A 19536-nucleotide genomic window follows, 5' to 3' on the forward strand; every position below is an offset into this window, starting at 1 on the left:
AGGAGATTGCTAATTTCAATCTTGATGTCAGTGATTGCCTCTTGAAGTTCACTTGTCTCCTAACCATGTCAGGGGTTCTTACTGCAGTTCGGTTCTGGTCGATAACATCGCCTAATATCATGAGAGTCATAGTCACCCCATCTGAGCTGCACATCTATCCAATATTTATTGCTGACTTTCTGATCAAACACATCTTTTGATTCAGCCACAAGACTAGGCTTTGACATAGGCCTATTGTGCGACATTTTGGGTTCTAGGAGTAGTCCGAGTTAGGTAGAATGTAGTGTAAAGACATTTGTAATTGTTGATCTTGAGAGATCACCCAAATGATGTAGTTCTGACCTTTTGGAAATGAAATTTATTATTGAAATTTAAATCTGCTTATTCTACTTTTATTATTGCATTGGTTATTATTCCGATCTCTGATAACTGTGCCCGATCTGACCCCTAACCGAATCGCTATCCTGCCGATCTGTTGGTTCGAAACCCTATTCTATCTGATGATCCTCGGTAACCGATCTTACTTGTCCGATCTCTTTATTATGTTTCTGGAATTTTCTTTTGAGAGTGTTATTGGAACGGCCCGGTCCCGTTATCCGATGCGTCGCTTGGGGTTTTGTGAGCATTTAATGCCCCAGCGGGTATAAATAGGGAGGGGGGTAGCCATTTGCTCCCTTATGTCATTTTCAAACTTCTTTTGGCAATTTCGACACTCTCCCTTTTTCTAGAGCTTTCCAGTGCTGATTAATACTCCGGTAAGGGCTTTAATCTTCTTCCAATCAATTTCATTTTTATTTTCTAAAAATGAGTGGTACCGAGGGTCAGAGAGTTGAAAGCCCACCTTCCATCCAGATTTCATGGACATCGGAAGAAGGTGATGTGGTTGGGCTAAGTGGGCGACAACCACTATTTGAATTGCTAGTTAAGCTACTAGACCGAAATGAGCATCGTCTTCGAGGAAGGAGAACCTGCCCGTTGATGAACTGCCGTCAATCCTTAAAGAGATCGATCTCCAATCTATCAGTCAAGAATACAATCTTCCGATCGATTCTTATGAACTCATTTGATGCCATGGCGATCTTCAGGCTGATTATTTCTTTGACGAAGGCGATCTTATCATGGTGTATGAGGAGCAGCTAAAAGCCAGACTCCATTTTCCCCTAGATGGATTTTACAAAGTTGTTCTAAAATTCCACCACGTTAATGTAGCTCAAGTGCATCCGAACTCTAGGTGAACTCTAGTAGCTTTCGGAGGTCTCTGCCGAGCTAAGAGGCTAGAGCCTACAGTTAAAGTTTTTGCCAAATTGTATAGGCTTGCCCGAAGAAAAGATGATGAATTTTGGTTTTTCCAGGCAAAGCCAAACTGCGTGCTCTTCACCGATCTCTCTTCTTCACTGAAGAAGTGGAAAGATCGATTTTTCATACTTAGAAGCAAAGATCGAAATGGCTTTGAGGAGATCCCGCGTAATTGGAATTACTTGGTCCCCCAAGTGCCCAAAAAGATCGCCCTAAATAAAGATGAAGAAGCCATGGTGAAGGAGTTGAAAAATCAGGCGACCATTCACAAATATTCATGTTTGGATGCAGTCATAGCTGAACTGAAGTGGTGGATGATGCGGTTAATCGCCCGTGAGGATTATGAGCTGCAACTCTCTGACCTCGGTCCTATGATCGGTATAATCCAAATCCCTAGTCTCTCAATCTTAGCGAACTCACTAACTTATTCTTTGTGCAGGTATGGCGAGTGGTGAGGCTGCAAAAGAAAGCCGCAAGCAAAAGAGGGAGGTCTCCCGGAAAATACAAGCGATGAAAGAGCTTGTTGCCGCTACTGCTCGGACGCCAAGTCGAGACTTGGTAGAAGTATCGAGCTCTCTGCGTTGACCTCAAGAGCAACCGACCTCAGAGGTAGAGGTCATTACCTCTCCCCCTCGATAGATCGAAACCCCACCACCTCTGGTCCCAAGTGCAAGAGAGGGCTCTTCTGGACCCACCGTTAGGACACTTTCCCGAGGTGCTCAGATCCTCATCCAATCGTTGGAGAAGAATCGCTCGTCTCGCGGCAATCTCGATCTGGCCAAAGTCTTGGGCACCACCCTCTGCTTTCACGATGATCGAAACAACATAACCCATGATAGTATCGACGATCTTCTAACTCAGACAATGAGTTTGGGCTTGGAGGCCATCGCGAACCAACATGCGATCAGAGAAAAAGCCCATGTTTTAAGGAAGAAGATCCTCAAGGCAATCCAAGATGCAGTGGCTGCAAAGGCCTAGCTCTCAGCCGCCAATGATCAGATATTTGAAATGCAATAGTAGGAAATAAATTAAATTACAACAATTTATGCAGTTAGAATTAAAAAAAAAATTGCATAAAACAGCAAAGGGCGTGCAACATTTCTTTTCTAGCAAGCAAGGTATTTGAAGTAAAATCAAGATGCACATTCTCATTATTTACTAAATAATTTTTAAAAATGAGCATGGAAACAGATAGTGAGTAGTTTGACCATGATAAATACTCGCTGCTGAACAATGCTAACCTTCTTTAAAGGGAAAATTAATCAAACTAAAGATAACAATGCAAGAAGTCAACAATAAACAGTCACATTTGAGATGACAGGAGACAACAAAATGACTAGCCTTTGTATCCATTCGTCAGCTTGTAATGGTAGCAAAACACCATGTAGGGTACATAAACACTTACTTTTGAGGCATCAAGAACCATCAACACTATGTCTGAAGACTTAGAAACAGCAATAACCTAAGAGGGGAAAAAAACAAAGTTTTTAAAGTTCTTATGATACACAGCCAAAAGAGCAAAAGGATAGATAAACTAAAGCAAAGCAAGAACCATAGTCAATTCAATAACCATCATATCCTTCTATGAACCTATCATCCCTTAAAACAGGATGGCAAAACATAAGATGAGAAAATAAGCAGGTGATGCATTGTACCTGTCTTCCACGTCCCTTGCCTTCTGAAGCACCTTCAATAATTCCAGGAAGGTCAAGTAGCCATAGTTGTTAAAGGCGTGCCTGAGGCGTGCCTCAGGCATCAGGCGATGGAGGCTCAGCTACCTGCGCCTTAAAACTGTCCAGGCGAGCGACACTGAGAAGGCGTTGCCTAGGCTCAAGGCGCCCCTAGGCTCAAGGTGCACCTAGGCTCAAGGCGCATTCCAGGCACACCTCAGCAGTCCCAGGCGCCCTATTTAATGAAGGAGACATTTATAATAGTCCCACTCCACCCCGACAGCAGAAGTAAAAAGAAAAAGATGAAAAGAAGAAGTTAAGAAGAAGAAGACAAGAACAACAAGAAGACTTCCTCTTCCATTTCTTGTTCCTTTCTTCCTTTCTTCCTTTCTTTCTTTCTTTCTCATAATCGGCTTCTTCTCCATCTTCTTTTCTTCCTTCTTGGTGGTTCTCAAGCCATGGCTGCTACTTTCTTTATTCTTCCTTTCTTCATTTTTGCTGGTTTTCAAGCCATGGCTACTGCTAGCTTGCTTTTTTCTTTTCAATTTTTCCCTCGTTATGCTGCTGAAATTTTCAGTGATCTAGGGTTTCACCTATGCTGTATCTGCTGCTTTTTCTTTGCTCTTCTTTTCTTCATTTTTGCTGGTTTTCAAGCCATAGCTGCTGCTAGCATGCTCTTTTCTGTTCAATTTCCCCTCTGTTATGCTGCTGAAATTTTCGGTGATTTAGATTTCACTCATACTGCATCTGCTGTGTTTTTTTTTTTTGTTGAGTTGATTTTTTTTATTTGATGACACCAGCTGCTTTGTGCTTTTTGATGACACATGTTGCTAGTTGATGATGACACCAGTTGCTTGTCTGCTTTCTTTTTACAGTTATTTTTCAATTTCTCTGTTCAACATTTGGCTATTTGTTGATTACCTCTCACATGCAACACACTAACCCTTAATTTCTTATATCTTAAATTATAATAAAGAGCAAAAAGACAATTAAAAATTAATAAAAATATATAAAATGACAATAAATAAATTATTTACTGTAAAATACAGCGCAACAGCAGTGAATGGGTGTTTGTTGCAAGTTGCAACATGAGTAATATATTGATAATTAAGTTATTAACATATTGATAATTAACATGCTTTTTGCTGTAATAACATAAATAAATAAAATAGTTTAATGGGTGTTTGTTGAATGTTCTTTATTGAATATTTCAAAAATTATTTACTATAATTTTTACTTCTTGAATACAAATATTATTTGAAATGACAATTGAGTGGGTGTTTGTGACTTGTATGTGAGTGATAAATTGTTTTGCTAAACTTGCTATGCTATTGATATAGGGAGTTGATATTTCTTGTTCGGTTGTAAAAGATGGACACTAGAACATCTTCTACTGCCATTGAAGATAAAAGTGGCAATAATAGAAAAGATCCGACTTGGAAGTATGTGCATTTATTAAAGCCACCAAATACCAATGATCTTGTTTGTAACTTTTGTAATAAAGTTACAAAGGGAGAGATTTACCGAGCTAAGCAACACTTGGCTGGGCGACATCACAATGTCACCATGTGCAAAAGATGTCCAACACATGTACGTGAAGAAATACAAGACTATATGCTAAAAAAGGTTACAGCAAAGGACTTTGATAAAACTTCTTTTCCTGATTTTGAAGATGTTGAGAGGATGGGTGATGATGAAGACGAAGATGAAATTGGTGCAAACATAGAAGTCCCATAGCAAAGAAGTAATAAAGTTGCAAATATGAAAAAGAAGCCAAGGACAAAGGGTCTTATTGATGTATTTTTTGCTCAAAATGCAGAAAGGGCAGTGAAAGATAGGAAGAATGCAAAGTTGAAGCAAACCACCATAAATGAGGCATGTAAAAAGGAATTGCGAGAAAAGGCATGTAGGGATATAGCTCGATGGATGCATGATGCGACAATTCCTTTCAATGCTGCCAATTATCCAAGTTTTCAAGTGATGTTAGAGTCTGTTGGACAATTTGGTATTGGTTTGAAGGCACCATGTTACCATGAATTGCGAGTTCCTTTGTTGAATAAAGAAGTTACTGATGTGAAGAATGAATTGAAGTCCTATGAAGAAGAATGGGCAAAGTATGGTTGTTCTATAATGACAGATGGTTGGACAAATAAAAAGCAAAGGACTTTAATTAATTTCTTAGTGAATTCTCCAAAGGGAATAGTTTTTCTTGAGTCTATGGATGCTTCAGAGTATTCAAAGACTGGTGAGAAGATGTTTGAGCTGCTTGATAGAATTGTGGAGTGTGTTGGGGAGGCTAATGTGGTTCAAGTAGTGACAGATAATGCTAGTAACTGTGTACTTGCAGGTATTTTTAAGTTTTAATTTTTATTAAATTAATTAAATTTCATTTTAATTAACAATTGTAGTAAATAAAAACTTCTCATATTTGTTTTGTTTTTAGAAAAGTTGTTACAAGTCAAGCATCCACACTTGTACTGGACTCCTTGTGCTGCCCATTGCTTAGATTTGATTTTAGAAGACATTGGGAAAATGCCAAAATTTCATAACACAATTAAAAGGGCAGTGACAATGAATTGCTACATTTATGTTCGTCCAGGTGTGGTGAACATGTTACGGCACTTCACCGGTGAAAGAGAACTAATTAGGCCTGCTGTCACAAGATTTGCAACTGCTTTTCTCACCCTTCAACGCATACATAAGCACAAGACCAAATTGAGAAAAATGTTTACTTCAGAGGAATGGACCACAAGTAAGTGGGCAAAAGAGCAAGTTGTTAAGAAAGTGACTAGTATTGTGATAATGCCTAGTTTTTGGAGTACTATGGTGTACATCTTAAAGATATTTGGTCCATTAGTCCATGTGCTTCGATTAGTTGACGGTGAGAAAAGGCCTGCAATGGGATATATTTATGAGGCTATGGATAGGGCTGAAGAAGCAATTGCAAAGTCATTTGGTGAAAAGGAAGAAAAATACAAGGCAGTGCTTGAGATCATTAATAAACGATGGGAAAGCCAACTCCACCAACCTTTGCATGCAGCTGGACATTATTTGAATTCTGAATTTTTTTATTCAAATACTCAGATTGCTACAGATGAAGAGGTTATGACTGGTTTATACACAGTTCTACAAAGGTTGATTCCAACCCAACAATAGCAAGACAAAATCATGAAACAACTACTTTTGTATCAAAATAGTGCTGGCATATTTGGGATGCCTGTGACAATTAGGAATCGAACAACAATGTCTCCAGGTAACATAATTTTAATCATAAGCATTTAATCTTGTCTTGCAATTTTTTTTAATCATGATTAATATGCGTTATTTTATTAATAGCTGAATGGTGGAATGCTTACAGAGCTTCAACTCCAGATTTGAGAAATTCTGCAATAAAAATGCTTAGCCTCACTTGTAGTGCATCTGGTTGTGAGCATAATTGGAGTATCTTTGAGCATGTAAGTAATAAAACATGTCTCTTTACAATTATACTTTTAATTTATTCTTTCATAAAAATTACTTATTAAAATTGTTATATTTTACAAATTCATAGTAAAAAAAGAAATAGGCTAGTTCAGCAAAGATTGAATGATTTGGTGTTTGTGAAGTATAATCGGGCATTAAGGCGCCGATATGATGCACGTCACCTAAGGATAACCGAACCGAGCCAAATCGAAAAATATCGGTTCGGTTCGGTTCCGTTGCATTAAACCAAAAATATTAGAATTTTTATTCTTTGGGTTGGACTTATGCATCTTGAGCCTTGAGGCTTATACATCTTGAGCTGAAAAATTATTTAGGCCATTTTACTATTTGGTTTAATCGGTTTTAACAAATAAAAAACCAAACCAAACCAAACCGAAAACCGAACATATTAAAAATTTTAAACCGAACTAAATCGATATAACTAAAAAATCAAACTAATTGAACCGAAATGACTCGGTTCAGTTTGGTTTTTCGATTTACACCAAAAACTACACAGGCCTAATCGCACGCAAAGGCTCAATCACCAAGCCACACTCTTGCGAAAAAAAAAAATCACCTGGTAGCACTTCGGGTAAATTTGTTATAAGAAAATAGAGTGGAGATGAAACGGTGCATTGGAGAGTATTGTTAGCTTGTTGAGAAGCCGTTAAAGAAGTTGTTGATTTTGATAGGCAGTTGATCATGTGACAGCTGATGCGTTATTCATGTAATTGGCTCCCCATAGGGCTAGGACTCTATCGTACGCTGAATAAATGGCAGATGAAAGGATAGTTCCATATTTGTATCTTTCCTAGAAAGGAATGAAAGAGTTCTCTACTCAAGTCTGTTGTCTCTCCTATTTTCTGTTCTTGTGTCGCTTCTTAAAATTCACGCAACAAAATTCAACTTTAATTCCTTATCTTTGGCAATGGTGACGGGAAGCTAATCCTTTTCATATGCTGGATTCGAATGACACTCTCTGCGGGGAAAAAAGGCACTCAAACTAATGAACTTTTTCTTACTGATCCACTCACTCTCCTTGGCTTAATTCTAGTTACAGACTATGCGGTTGTCCTGTCTGTTTAGATATCGACTGTTCACTGGGACCACCACCGGCCACCGTAAGAGGCAGCAGCAAAAGAACAATCATCAAAATGTGGACAAACTGATGTGCGTTTATTTGAAATTTATACAACTAAAATCTACAAGTTACAATGTTATAAGCACCCTGATTGTTTTTCATGTACACTATTTCCAGCCACCTTGCTTGAGCTTAGATTTGGTGGAACCCGTGACTGCATCTCAGCAAGCTCTCTAACTCTCAATAAAATGGGTTCAGGAATCGGCATTGAAGTGACATTTTTTCGGGAATTTATCTACATTAACCACAAAATAAAAACATTAATAACAGCGTGAATCTGTAGAGGATCTATGAAAACAGTTATCCTCGAGCCATGACTTGGATGGATGAAGGAAATTATAGATGTGGTTGCTCACCCCTTTATTTGAAGATATCTGTGCAAGGCTAGCTTTCAGTAGATTCCTCCATTTATCCTGAAAAATAAATTTGTTGTCAGCCAAAAATCTAATTCATATCTAACACAAGAACTAGTTGCAAGAGCAGCTAATTCCCTGCATTTATGTGTATTTCTTCATGAAATACCTTGGGATGGTAATACAAATATACCTTGAGATCAACGGAGGTGCGATACGAATAGGATGCAAATGCAAGCCGTTTGATCTCAGACCACCTTCTAGCCCCATACCTAGATACACCCTGAACTAGCTTCATAACCTCAGAGAGAGTCCAAGCTCGATGATGTTTCCTTCTAATTCCACCTTTGGATGTGGGCACAGAAACTACATTATCGTCTGAATCCCCAGTTGAATCTACTTGTTTCAGCGCCTTATGGCCCTTGACTGCACCTGTTGCTGAGAACTGTATATCTTTGTCTGGTACACCTAGGAACTGGGCAATGAAAAATGTATTCCAATCAGGAATACATCAGCTTGTGAATATACAGCGTGAAGGCATTAACCCCTCACAAAAAGGGCAAATCATTATGTCATGCAGCCAAAGAATGTGAATATCTGGAACAAAAGTACACTAATCAGCAAGCAATCCTGCAATTGGCTGTCATAAGCTCAGAAATAACACTCCAATGCCATGAAAACCATATTCTTAGTTTACTTTTGGTAAAATGCTAATTTTACTTCTAGATTCGAAACCTCAACGTTCTCCTCAGGGTAAATGTCCAAACCCTCTCATATTCACCTTTAACTCCTGATGAAAGGAAATACAAAGCATCTCTCGGTTAACAAAACTAAGTTGAGTGAAAGATTTTAAGGAGCATTGTTAAACCAAGTCAACACCTATTTATCACTGTCACCCACTCCTAGCTTATGTTGTGCTATTCCCATTTACTTCCAAAGACTTCCAGCCAAATTTAAAGACAATTTTTCTTAATTGTTCGTCTTACACTTGAAGCAATTTTCACAACTTAAATCGTTGCACATCTCCATCACATGCATACCACATCATTGCCTCAAGAAACATCAAATGAAGGACCGTGGACAAGTCCAAATTATTGCTTGAGCTTTAACCCACCAAGCTAGGAACTTCAATCTTTTGCCAAAGGGAAATATAAAATTCAACTAATTTAAGGAGAGAATGTAATGAACTGGACTGCAGATCAATCCAATGATATTACCATACATACTATAACAGTTTCCATTTGATACGAAAAGGAAACGTGGAGGAGAAGGGGGGCAGGGGAGAGAGAGAGAGAAAGGAGAACCACGGACAAGAGGAACTATCATATTAAATAAAAAATTTAACACATATTTGCGTCTGTATATCAGATATATGGTTAATCTTACCCTTTGTTGAACCTGTGCAGGGGCAGATTGCACTTTCTCATCATTATCTTGTAGAAAATTATGTGCACCAAGTGCCTCCTTTACCAGTGTAACTGTCATGCCCATCCTACTTGGATTGAACTTCTGCAAACATAGTTTACATTATGCAATGAGCAAAGGGAAAGAAAAGTGGCTCCACCTCCACACAGACACAAACATCTCCAAACAACATGCAACAAATAGTGAACAAAGATTTCACAAAACAAATGTGCTTCATGCCCAAGAGGCAAAATATCAAAATCAAAACTCAAAATCTAGCAAACCGCACGCTTATTGCCCAAGAAGGGAAGATTAACACACCAGAAGAGCCATGAAATTTTTCTGCGGACGGCTTCTTCGAACCCGAGTACATAGGCTAGATAGGCACTAATAGCTATCAGCATTCAATTAATTATGACCTGCGCGCTATAACAAAGTGGATTAAGTATAAATGAATTTAATTAATAAATCAAAGTTACCGCTCACCTCACATTCCTTGAACCTCCTCTCTAATAAGATGGACACCATAGAGAGTCCCAAAAAAAGGAAAGAATAAAGGAGATCAAGAATCACAACTCCAAGGCATAGAGTTTATTACCATAGAGAAATAGCATAAAAGATGGGTCGTATCTTAAGATTCATGAACCAAGGCATCACAACTCTTTGAGCACGAAATTCTTTGTAATCCAGAGAAAGCAATGAATAAGAAGATATAGATGAATTATTAAAATCTTCAAGAGGGAGGGGGTGGGGTGGTGTAGAAGAGCACATAACCTAACTCAAATTTTAACCAGTCCCAATTGAATAAATTATTAAAATCTTCAATTTGGGGAGGGGGGGTAGAAGAGCACATAACCGAACTCAAATTTTAACCAGTCCCAATTGAATACCCACCAAAAAAAAAGTTTTACAGCAGAATGATGACATTTATTTAGGCTGAATTGGGGACATCAAAGCTTCATACGCTAGTCCAGCAGATAAAGCCTTTTGCTTTCAACTAATAGTGACTGCACGTGGTGACAAAATGGGTTAAAAAGTAAATTGGCAAAACAAAGCCATTTGCCCCTACTGCAGGAGGTAGGGGGTATAGGATGCTAGTAGATTATGTTCAATCCACGTTTTCTCCAATTGTATTAGAAACTTAAAAAGTGAAACAAAGTTTATATGAACTTCATAGACTAGGTTGGCACAAACCCTTAGCATTCAATTAACAATAGCCACACATAGGTACATGATGGATCAAAATCCAATTGAATAAAATTAGTAACACAAGGTTTGTACTTATTCACATACCTTGCCCCTAATCTCCAACAATCTAAGGACACCATAGCAAGTTATAAGAACAGGAAAATAAATAACAAATGATTCAGAATCATCAATCAAAGGTTATGAAAAACAAACCAGGCGGATGCATATTTGCGTGGTCAATTCTCTCGAAGATAAGATTTGCACCCTTTTTGACTGAAAAGTATGTTGTCAACAACGAGTACTGCTTGAAATAGAAAAATAGAATCAAAAAAATTTCGGTTAAGGGGCAAAATACAATTACAAAGATGAAAAACTATATAGTGATTTCATATAATCTGTGTTAACAGTAAGAAATAAACATTAATTTAGACCATAATTTCTACTCAATAGCAACCAACTGTTCAATAATTATATGTATGTGATCGGGATTTTCCGATTACTATGGCATAAAATTTAAAGTTACCAAGTCACCTTTTCATTCTCCTTGTCAATAGCATATTTAAGGGTTCTCTGCAGCCATTAGAGTAGACAGTATCAAGATCCAGATAGACAGGATAAGCAATACCAGATAATATGGGCCGCCCGGGTAAAGGGATGAAATCAAAACCCTAAAGAGGGATTGCCATAGAATTGTGAGAGAAAAATCAATAAAACGACTTAAAATTATGAGAGAAACACTAATAAATCCATATAAAAAAAAAAATTAGTAAATTACATCGCTTTCTTTGTACCTGCATATAAAATCTTCTAACAATTTCACATGGTCCTCGTTTTCGGAATCATAATGCCACGCCAAGGGGTCAATATCTTCCAATAAGTGATACTCATCGTCCATGTTGCAATTAATTTCTTCTTTGTTGTCCTTATCTTCAAGCTGTTCAGCAACGAGCTACCCGCAACCTTTGATTCGCTACCCGGCCCTTGGCGTTGAAAGCCATGTTGCCGAGAATGGGCGTAAGAGAGACGCTGATTCACAAATCAGAAACCCTAGACAGAAAACAATTGAGGATAACGTGTTAGGGAACAATTTATAGCACGGGACAAACGTCCTCCAACAGTTTATTTTAATGAGAAAAAAGAAGTTTATTTTAAAATTTTTCCTCATCCTGGGGGATTTAAAAGATTTACCGAATCAAATCCGACCCATTCATTTCAGTTTAGTTCTTCCCATTTCAGATCAAATAAACAGCGCCCATCCAATGATTTCAAACACACACACAGAGACAACCCATTGAATTTCAACAATAAAACACTAAAACAGTGCAACCAGTAATCAATCTCCAAACCAAGATTAATACTGACTAGACTCTAGATCCAGAACAACTCACTCAAAATAACGGAATCCCCAATTCAGGAAGACCCAAAAAAAAGTTCTTTTTGGAATCGCACTCTGGACGCGCGTAATTAGAGAGGGGGTGGCAGGAACATGTAGCAACAAAGGAGCTGATTGGACTGTCAGTGGTGAAATAGTGGGATCATCCACAGGAGAATGCACAACAAGGAAACCATAGATGAAGAAACATTTGATAAATGTTTTTATACTTTTGAAAAGAATACTAATATTCATGAAATCAATAGAGGTACAGCCTATCCTTATCAAGGAGAACTTCTAACTGATTTGGTTAAAATATTAATTAAATAAAAAAATTAAATTTATCAATAAAAATTTATTCTTTAACAATATTAATTAATTAACTATTTTAAAATTATAAAAAATTTGCACAATGCAGGAACATTCAGCTATATATATATGAATAGTTAGATATTTTCAAGTAACGAGTATTACTAAATGATATTTTTCATAAATTAAAAATTTACCTAATTAGTAATTATTATATCTCTATATTAAATTTAATTTTCTTTTATTTTTCCTTAAAATAAAATTATTATTATCATTACTATCTTAATTTTTATAATTTAAATGATTATTTTTTTGACAATTAATCGTCAAAACTTAATATATATATATATATATATATATATATATATATATATATATATATATATATATATATATTTGTGATTAAATTTATTGTTTACAGATTATTATATTACTTTTCTTAATCAAAGTTAATTTTTTATATATAAAAGTGATAATATGTTTATTAAATAATTTATTTAATTTCATTAATTTTTTTCTATTTATTATTAATTAGTTATTTAATTACTTTAATTATAATTGAGTTTTTAATTCTCTAATTTATATATATATATATAAAGCAAAGAGATATTCCTAAGAAAATGACACATGATACTTTATTTAAAAAACTTAGAACGTGTCACCTTTTATAAATACTCTCTTTATATTAATTATTATTTAATTTTTTTATTTTTATTTTAATTATCATTGTTATTTACAATAATATCTTAACATTTATAATTTAAATTATTATTTCTTTTAAAATTTAATTTCTAAAAATTAAGAGCATTTGTAATTAAATTTAATATTTAAAAATTATTTATATTTTTTTATAAATAATACTTATTATTTATTTTTTTATTTCTCTTTTCATTATCATTATGGTTTACAATATTATCTTAATATTTATTATTGAAATTATTATTTTTTAATTTAATTTTAAAAAAATTAAGACCTTTCATGATTAAATGTAATATTTAAAAATTATTAAAATTATTTTTTTATAAATTTATTTATACAAAAATATTATTTATAACATGTTACCCTTAATAATAATAATAATAATAATAATAATAATAATAATAATAATAATAATAATAATAATAATAATAGTTTAAAATAAAAAATAATTTAAATAATAATAAAAGTGCATTGATGACCATTAATTTAAAAAAATTGATCATTAATTTATAATCTCATACTCAATTATATATACTCTCCTTTATATTAAGTATTATTTAATTTTTTATTTCTCTTTTAATTATCATTATTATTTGTAATACTACCTTAATATTTATTATTAAAATTATTATTTTCTTTAAAATTTAATTTTAAAATTTAAGATATTTTGTAATTAAATGTAATATTTAAAAATTATTTATATTATTTTTTATAAAATCATTTATACAAAAATATTATTTATTACATGTTACCTTCCTTAATAATAATAATAATAATAATAATAATAATAATAATAATAAGTCATTGATGGCAATTAGTCTAAATAAAATAAATTATTAATTTGTAATCTTATAATCAACTCTAATATAATTTAATTAGCCTTAAATTAAAAGAAAATAAATCATTAATTTGCAATATTATAATCAACTATAATATAATTTAATTAACCTTAAATTAATTTATATTTTTAATAAATATTTTTATTACATTATTATATTTTTTATTATTTTTATTATGAAATCTTTGTTCAAAAATTTGAGAGACAAAAAGTATAATCTGCATAAAAAGTTATAAAAATAAAATACAGATATTTAACTTATTTATAATTAGTATGCATTATTTTTTATGTTAATAATTTAATAATAATAATAATAATAATAATAGTTTAAAATAAAAAATAATTTAAATAATAATAAAAGTGCATTGATGACCATTAATTTAAAAAAATTGATCATTAATTTATAATCTCATACTCAATTATAAATACTCTCATCTATATTAATTATTATTTAATTTTTTATTTCTCTTTTAATTATCATTATTATTTGTAATACTACCTTAATATTTATTATTAAAATTATTATTTTCTTTAAAATTTAAGATATTTTGTAATTAAATGTAATATTTAAAAAAATTTTATATTATTTTTTACAAAATCATTTATATAAAAATATTATTTATTACATGTTACCTTTCTTATTAATAATAATAATAATAATAATAATAATAATAATAATAATAATAATAATAAGTCATTGATGGCCATTAGTTTAAAGAAAATAAATCATTAATTTGTAATCTTATAATCAACTATAATATAATTTAATTAATCTTAAATTAATTTATATTTTTAATAAATATTTTTATTATGAATTCTTTATTCAAAAATTTGAGAGACAAAAAGTATAATCTACATAAAAAAATTATAAAAATAAAATATAAATATTTAACTTATTTATAATTAGTATACATTATTTTTTATATTAATAATTTAATATTTATTTTTAATTTTATTTTTCTAAAATTAATTAATACTTATTATTAGTCCACGTGACAATCCACACGAAATAAAGCCATGATGCGTCACTCACTTCAAGTCATAACGAGAATTTGCAATTTTGACCATGAATGCTCAAATTCTTAGTTGCTGGATGTCTACTATCATTTGCATTGAAAAATTGTTTGTAGAAGTGGCACTGCAACATACATTAAGGCTCCAAAATTATTTTCACCTCTAAAAGAGTACAAATGCAGAGGTTTTCTTTGACAATGGAACATGGGTATGTCATTTCTCGTGTTGCATGGCCATCTGACCCATAAATGATAATGGGTATGTATTTTTCTTTGATAGTATTGGTGAAAAACCTAAATTCACCCATAAAGTTTATTTTGCTGGTGATAAATGGTGTTTTGATGGAAGAGAATTTCTAAACTAAAGTTGAGAAGCCATGTTATATTATGAAAATAGTATTTTTGTTGTTTAACAGTAATTTTCTGTTATGTTATCAAACAAGTAAATTACTTTTTCAATATAAACAACAATTTTAAAACAACAATAGTAGAATGTAATAATAATATTATTCATATTTGATATTGTTGAAAAAAATAGTTTGTAAAATTTATTTTAGTGTTTTTATAATTAAATCTTACTAAATTTAATTTTAAATATTTTTTTATATACTCTCAAAGTAATATATTTAAAAATATTTTTATCGAACAGGCTTAGAAACAAGAAGACAACTAGGGCTTTGAATTGAGAATTTATCATGCGGCTTGTTGGAGGCCAATTTTATGGCAGACGAAGGTTCAGATCATTCATTTGAATTTTTTTCTTTTTTTTTTGTTTAGAAAAAAGAAAAAGAATTGTTTAAATTGCATAAATTATAATTGAATTTGCTAAATGTTGTGCAAAAACACATGAATTAATTAATATCAAATTATAATTTTAATGTTAAAATTATTCATATTTATATATTTAAAATTAATATTAACTAATTATAATATAGAAATGTAAATTTAATAAAAGGCATATAAAAAATAAATTAAGAATATATAAAATGTTAAATAAATTAATTATTAGCATAAACTTATACTGATATCTCAAATAACTATATAAAAAAAAACTATAAATAAAAAATTAAAGTAAAACAGAAGAAATATACTTTCACTTAAAAATTAAAATCAATGAAATCATATTTTTAAGTGCAATAATATTATGCAAATAATACATTAACTATATATAAACATGTTTAACATATAAGATATTTAAGTAGATAATATTATAATAATATTTAAAATTCTCTCTAAAAGTCAAAACATGTTCGAATTGGTAACAATAATATAAATTTTATATTTATTATTTAATCAATATAAAATAATCTATATTAATTAATTTTTTATAAAAAAATAAAGATATTTTTTATAACAAAATTTCAAATAACGCATTTAATCTCAAAAGTTATTGGATTTTGATCATTAATTTTTAAAGAAAATAATTATTTAAATAATAAAATTTAAGATAGTAATGCCAACAATAATTATATTTAAAAGATAAATAAAAAGATAATTAAATAATTAATATAAAAAAAGTACTCATTCTTCGTTGAGAGTAATATGTTGAAGTAATACGAGAAAGCTGAGAATACTTTATATATAATAATAATAATAATAATAATAATAATAATAATAATAATAATAATTTTAATGTATAAATAATTTTAATTTATATATTTGTTAATTTTAATATATAAAAATAAAGTAATATTTTAAATTTATTCTTACTCCATATTTTATATAGACTAAATTTTTTTATCTTCCATGTATTTTTAATGAATGTTTCACAAAAAAAAAATAGCAATATAATAAAAAATAATTAAAAATATAGAATGATTTGTTAAAGTATACAATGATTTTTACACTACAAGAAATTAAAAAAATAGCTACTAATATTACCAACAAAACAAAATTTATAGGTAAATACCGACTATTCACCGACTAAAAAAAGATTAAATCAAATTATCAAATATAAATTATTTATACCAACTACATTACCGACTATTTACCTACAATATTTTACCGACTACAATATTTAGTCGCTACTTATGGCGCGCAAAGTATAGCCACTAATATTAGTACTTTACCGACTAACTTGTAGTCGGTACATTATTGGGAAGAAAATAAATATTATATAAATAAATTTATTAGCGAGTATAAAACGTTTGTTGGTAATACGAAAAAAATTTAGTTGGTAATTTACAATGTAAATATTACTTTTCCGACTATTTATACGCATAATAGATAATTTATCGACTATAAAAGTTGTAGTAGGTAATTTAAAAAAATTGAGTTTTAGTAAAAGTAAATATAAATAAAACAAGTATTCGTGACTATTTCTATGCTTAGTAGGTAATTTACTGACTAATCACTGGTTAGTATGGTCTTGGATCTGAATCATCTACCTTTTACCCTTCAGTTGGAGCATCTTCGAGTCGGGTGTCTACATCAAGCTCTAGTCAAAATGCTGCCTTACAACAACAAATAAAAGAGTTGGAGAACCAGCTTGAGAATGAGAGATAAGCTATGACAGATCGTATGGATCAATTGAAATTGCAAATGGAGTTGCAAATGAAGACAAATATGGAACGTATGAGAAGCTCTATGATGGAGGAGGTGATGAGACTAGTCCGAGGTCTACCAACACCTCCATCTCCATAAAATTGTGAGTTTTAAATTTGATATTTGACTTATTAGATTTTAGTATGTTTTATTTTCAGATATGAATTTTATATTTAATTTGATACATTTAGTAATTATTTTTATTGTTGGATATTATTATTATTATTATTATTATTATTAACTTTCAAATTAATCATAAAAAATTTTAAAATTTAAAAGTTTAAAACAATTACAAAAAATAATAGGTAATTAATATGCATAAAAACGATGTATAAAATTTAGCCACTGTCCTTTTTGTAGGTAAATAAATTTTAAATAATTAAAAATATTACCGACTAAATTTAAGTTAGAAAATAGTAGGTAATTCTGTCACACCCTACTCCTTCGTAAGGCATAACATGATCCCGTAGTATACCTAATGAATTACCAACTTCGTCTACTGATAACCCATTAAATACACTACAAGGGATTTTAAAACTTTTCTTACTTCTTTTTGCAATGGTGAGCACTATTTACAAGTGTTAAAAATTTTTTTTGAACTGAAGTGAAACAGCTAACACATTTGAAGAATTAATAATTTCTGTAAGAATTTTGACAGAGTACCATTTGTATTTTGAATGAAACAGTTCTTCAAAAACATGTAAAAAGCACTTCCAATATTTTGTTCAATCGCCAAACTCCAATATTCAATCAACACAATAAGTTTCTCAACAATTGTCAACTCAAATCCACAATAATTTTCCAGTGTTTTCAAAAGCTGAGATAAAAGAATATATCACAATATTTACAAATCAAAATAATTTACAAATTTAGTCTACAACTTTAATGTACAATTTTAATTTACAACTTTAATGTACAATTTTAATTTACAACTGCTCAAAACCAAGAACACTATATACATACAGTGAACATACATTACAATACAAAATGCAAAATATGATATACTCAATATACCCGATGATCTCTCAGTGTAGTACTAGCAGCCTAGTCTGCTGCCCTGTTAGTCTGTCTATCTGCGACAGCAATGAAAAGCTATCGCTGAGCCAATGTCTCAGTGGTGCACAACATTAACAAAATACAACTTTAAATCACAAATCATAAGTCATATAAATAGTGGATACTTAAAACCATAGTTAAATTCAAAGATAGTAAATGTCATAAAGAATTTAAACTCCATTTCACAATATCACAATAAATATCTATAAATCACACACACAACTTAATCATGTTCCAAAGTCCAATTCATCCCAAGAGCCGATGGCTAATAAGGAATAACATAGCTAGCTAGCAATAATATGAGTACTCATTCTATTCATCCTCAACAGGCACACACATCAACACTTCAGCCAGAGAGGGAATTCAAAGTCAATTCATCCCACTAGACAAGCTAGCGAGGAATTCAATCAATATACATGATAGCTGTGGTTCCAAACCATTTACAATGCTTTTCAATCAATAAGTATCCATCAAATATCATTCAAATAAATTTTCACAATTTAAAACAATAATATACAAATAGTCATAATTTATTTCAATTGAAAAATTCAAAAGAAATAACTGTTGTGCACAAACCTTTGATAAATGTCTCTTGGCCCTGACTCAGTGTTTCCTTCCCCTTCCCTGAGTCTTTGCTAACTGAAACACACAATTTGAAGTGTTTCAGTACTCATTTAAACTGTCTCTAACAATAAAGCTTAATAATTAATTTATTGAATTCTATTATTTACTTAGTCAACCTAAGATGTTGACCCTCGATGCAATCTAGGTGAATTAGGTTTTAATGTTACCAATATGTCACATTTGTAGCCTTTTAGTATTGGTACATGTTACCAAATTCATTTCCAAGTATGTTGCATTTTATTGCAATTTGCCGGATTTCGGTGTACTAATTTGACCTAGCCGGATGACCTAGTTCCCTTCATTTTCGGGTTTCGGTCCAAACTACAAACTTGTAGGTCTATGTCTTATTGCACGCGAAGCAAAATTTTAGGTCATTCTGAGTTGTGTAGACCAAGTTATGGTCAATCTACCAATGCTAGACAAAATGTACCAAAATGGTAACTTTAGGTTATTTTTAGGTCACTTTTGGTTCGGCTAGTTTTTGGACCTAATCTTGTGCAAGCTATTTGGCTTGGTTCTGGCCATTTCTGGGCTTTGGTGTCTTCATAAGAATTGTAGATATATGTC

At 31.6% G+C, this 19536-nt stretch overlaps 3 protein-coding genes across 4 annotated transcripts; 2 read left to right on the forward strand and 1 right to left on the reverse strand.

The window, feature by feature from the left end:
* The first annotated feature begins 4337 nt into the window (after nt 1–4337).
* Nucleotides 4338–4703, forward strand: LOC131182345 (uncharacterized). Its single transcript, XM_058151631.1, has one exon. It carries the CDS (start codon nt 4338–4340, stop codon nt 4701–4703), a length of 366 nt encoding a protein of 121 aa, XP_058007614.1.
* A 24-nt stretch (nt 4704–4727) lies between these two features.
* LOC110641407 (uncharacterized) lies at nt 4728–7553 on the forward strand. Its single transcript, XM_058151681.1, has 5 exons — nt 4728–5313; nt 5566–6100; nt 6164–6219; nt 6303–6421; nt 7515–7553. Exons 1-5 carry the CDS (start codon nt 4728–4730, stop codon nt 7551–7553), a joined length of 1335 nt encoding a protein of 444 aa, XP_058007664.1.
* Nucleotides 7433–10078, reverse strand: LOC110650913 (telomere repeat-binding protein 1-like). Of its 2 annotated transcripts, XM_058154506.1 has the most exons (6): nt 9648–10078; nt 9309–9431; nt 8293–8397; nt 8116–8244; nt 7926–7982; nt 7433–7804 (listed from the first exon to the last, which is right to left on the reverse strand). In XM_058154506.1, exons 1-6 carry the CDS (start codon nt 9657–9659, stop codon nt 7646–7648), a joined length of 585 nt encoding a protein of 194 aa, XP_058010489.1. In that variant the 5' UTR covers nt 9660–10078; the 3' UTR covers nt 7433–7645. The 2 variants fall into 2 exon arrangements, with proteins under 2 accessions (XP_058010489.1, XP_021661753.2); XM_021806061.2 differs by having other exon boundaries at nt 8116–8397.
* Between the last annotated feature and the right edge of the window lie 9458 nt (nt 10079–19536).

Source organism: Hevea brasiliensis, chromosome 1 (genome assembly GCF_030052815.1).
Source record: "Hevea brasiliensis isolate MT/VB/25A 57/8 chromosome 1, ASM3005281v1, whole genome shotgun sequence".
Taxonomy (NCBI): Eukaryota; Viridiplantae; Streptophyta; class Magnoliopsida; order Malpighiales; family Euphorbiaceae; genus Hevea; species Hevea brasiliensis.

Bases quoted from the DNA above. Each gene is read 5' to 3' on its own strand.
- LOC131182345 (XM_058151631.1), top strand. From the start codon at position 4,338: ATGGACACTAGAACATCTTCTACTGCCATTGAAGATAAAAGTGGCAAT.
- LOC110641407 (XM_058151681.1), top strand. From the start codon at position 4,728: ATGAAAAAGAAGCCAAGGACAAAGGGTCTTATTGATGTATTTTTTGCT. The intron at 6,220-6,302 runs GTAACATAATTT...TTTTATTAATAG, and splicing joins TCGAACAACAATGTCTCCAG to CTGAATGGTGGAATGCTTAC. The intron at 6,422-7,514 runs GTAAGTAATAAA...CTGTCTGTTTAG, and splicing joins ATTGGAGTATCTTTGAGCAT to ATATCGACTGTTCACTGGGA.
- LOC110650913 (XM_021806061.2), bottom strand. The intron at 8,398-9,308 runs GTAAGATTAACC...TTCATTGCCCAG, and splicing joins CTGCACAGGTTCAACAAAGG to TTCCTAGGTGTACCAGACAA. The intron at 7,983-8,115 runs GTATATTTGTAT...TTTATTTTTCAG, and splicing joins GCACCTCCGTTGATCTCAAG to GATAAATGGAGGAATCTACT.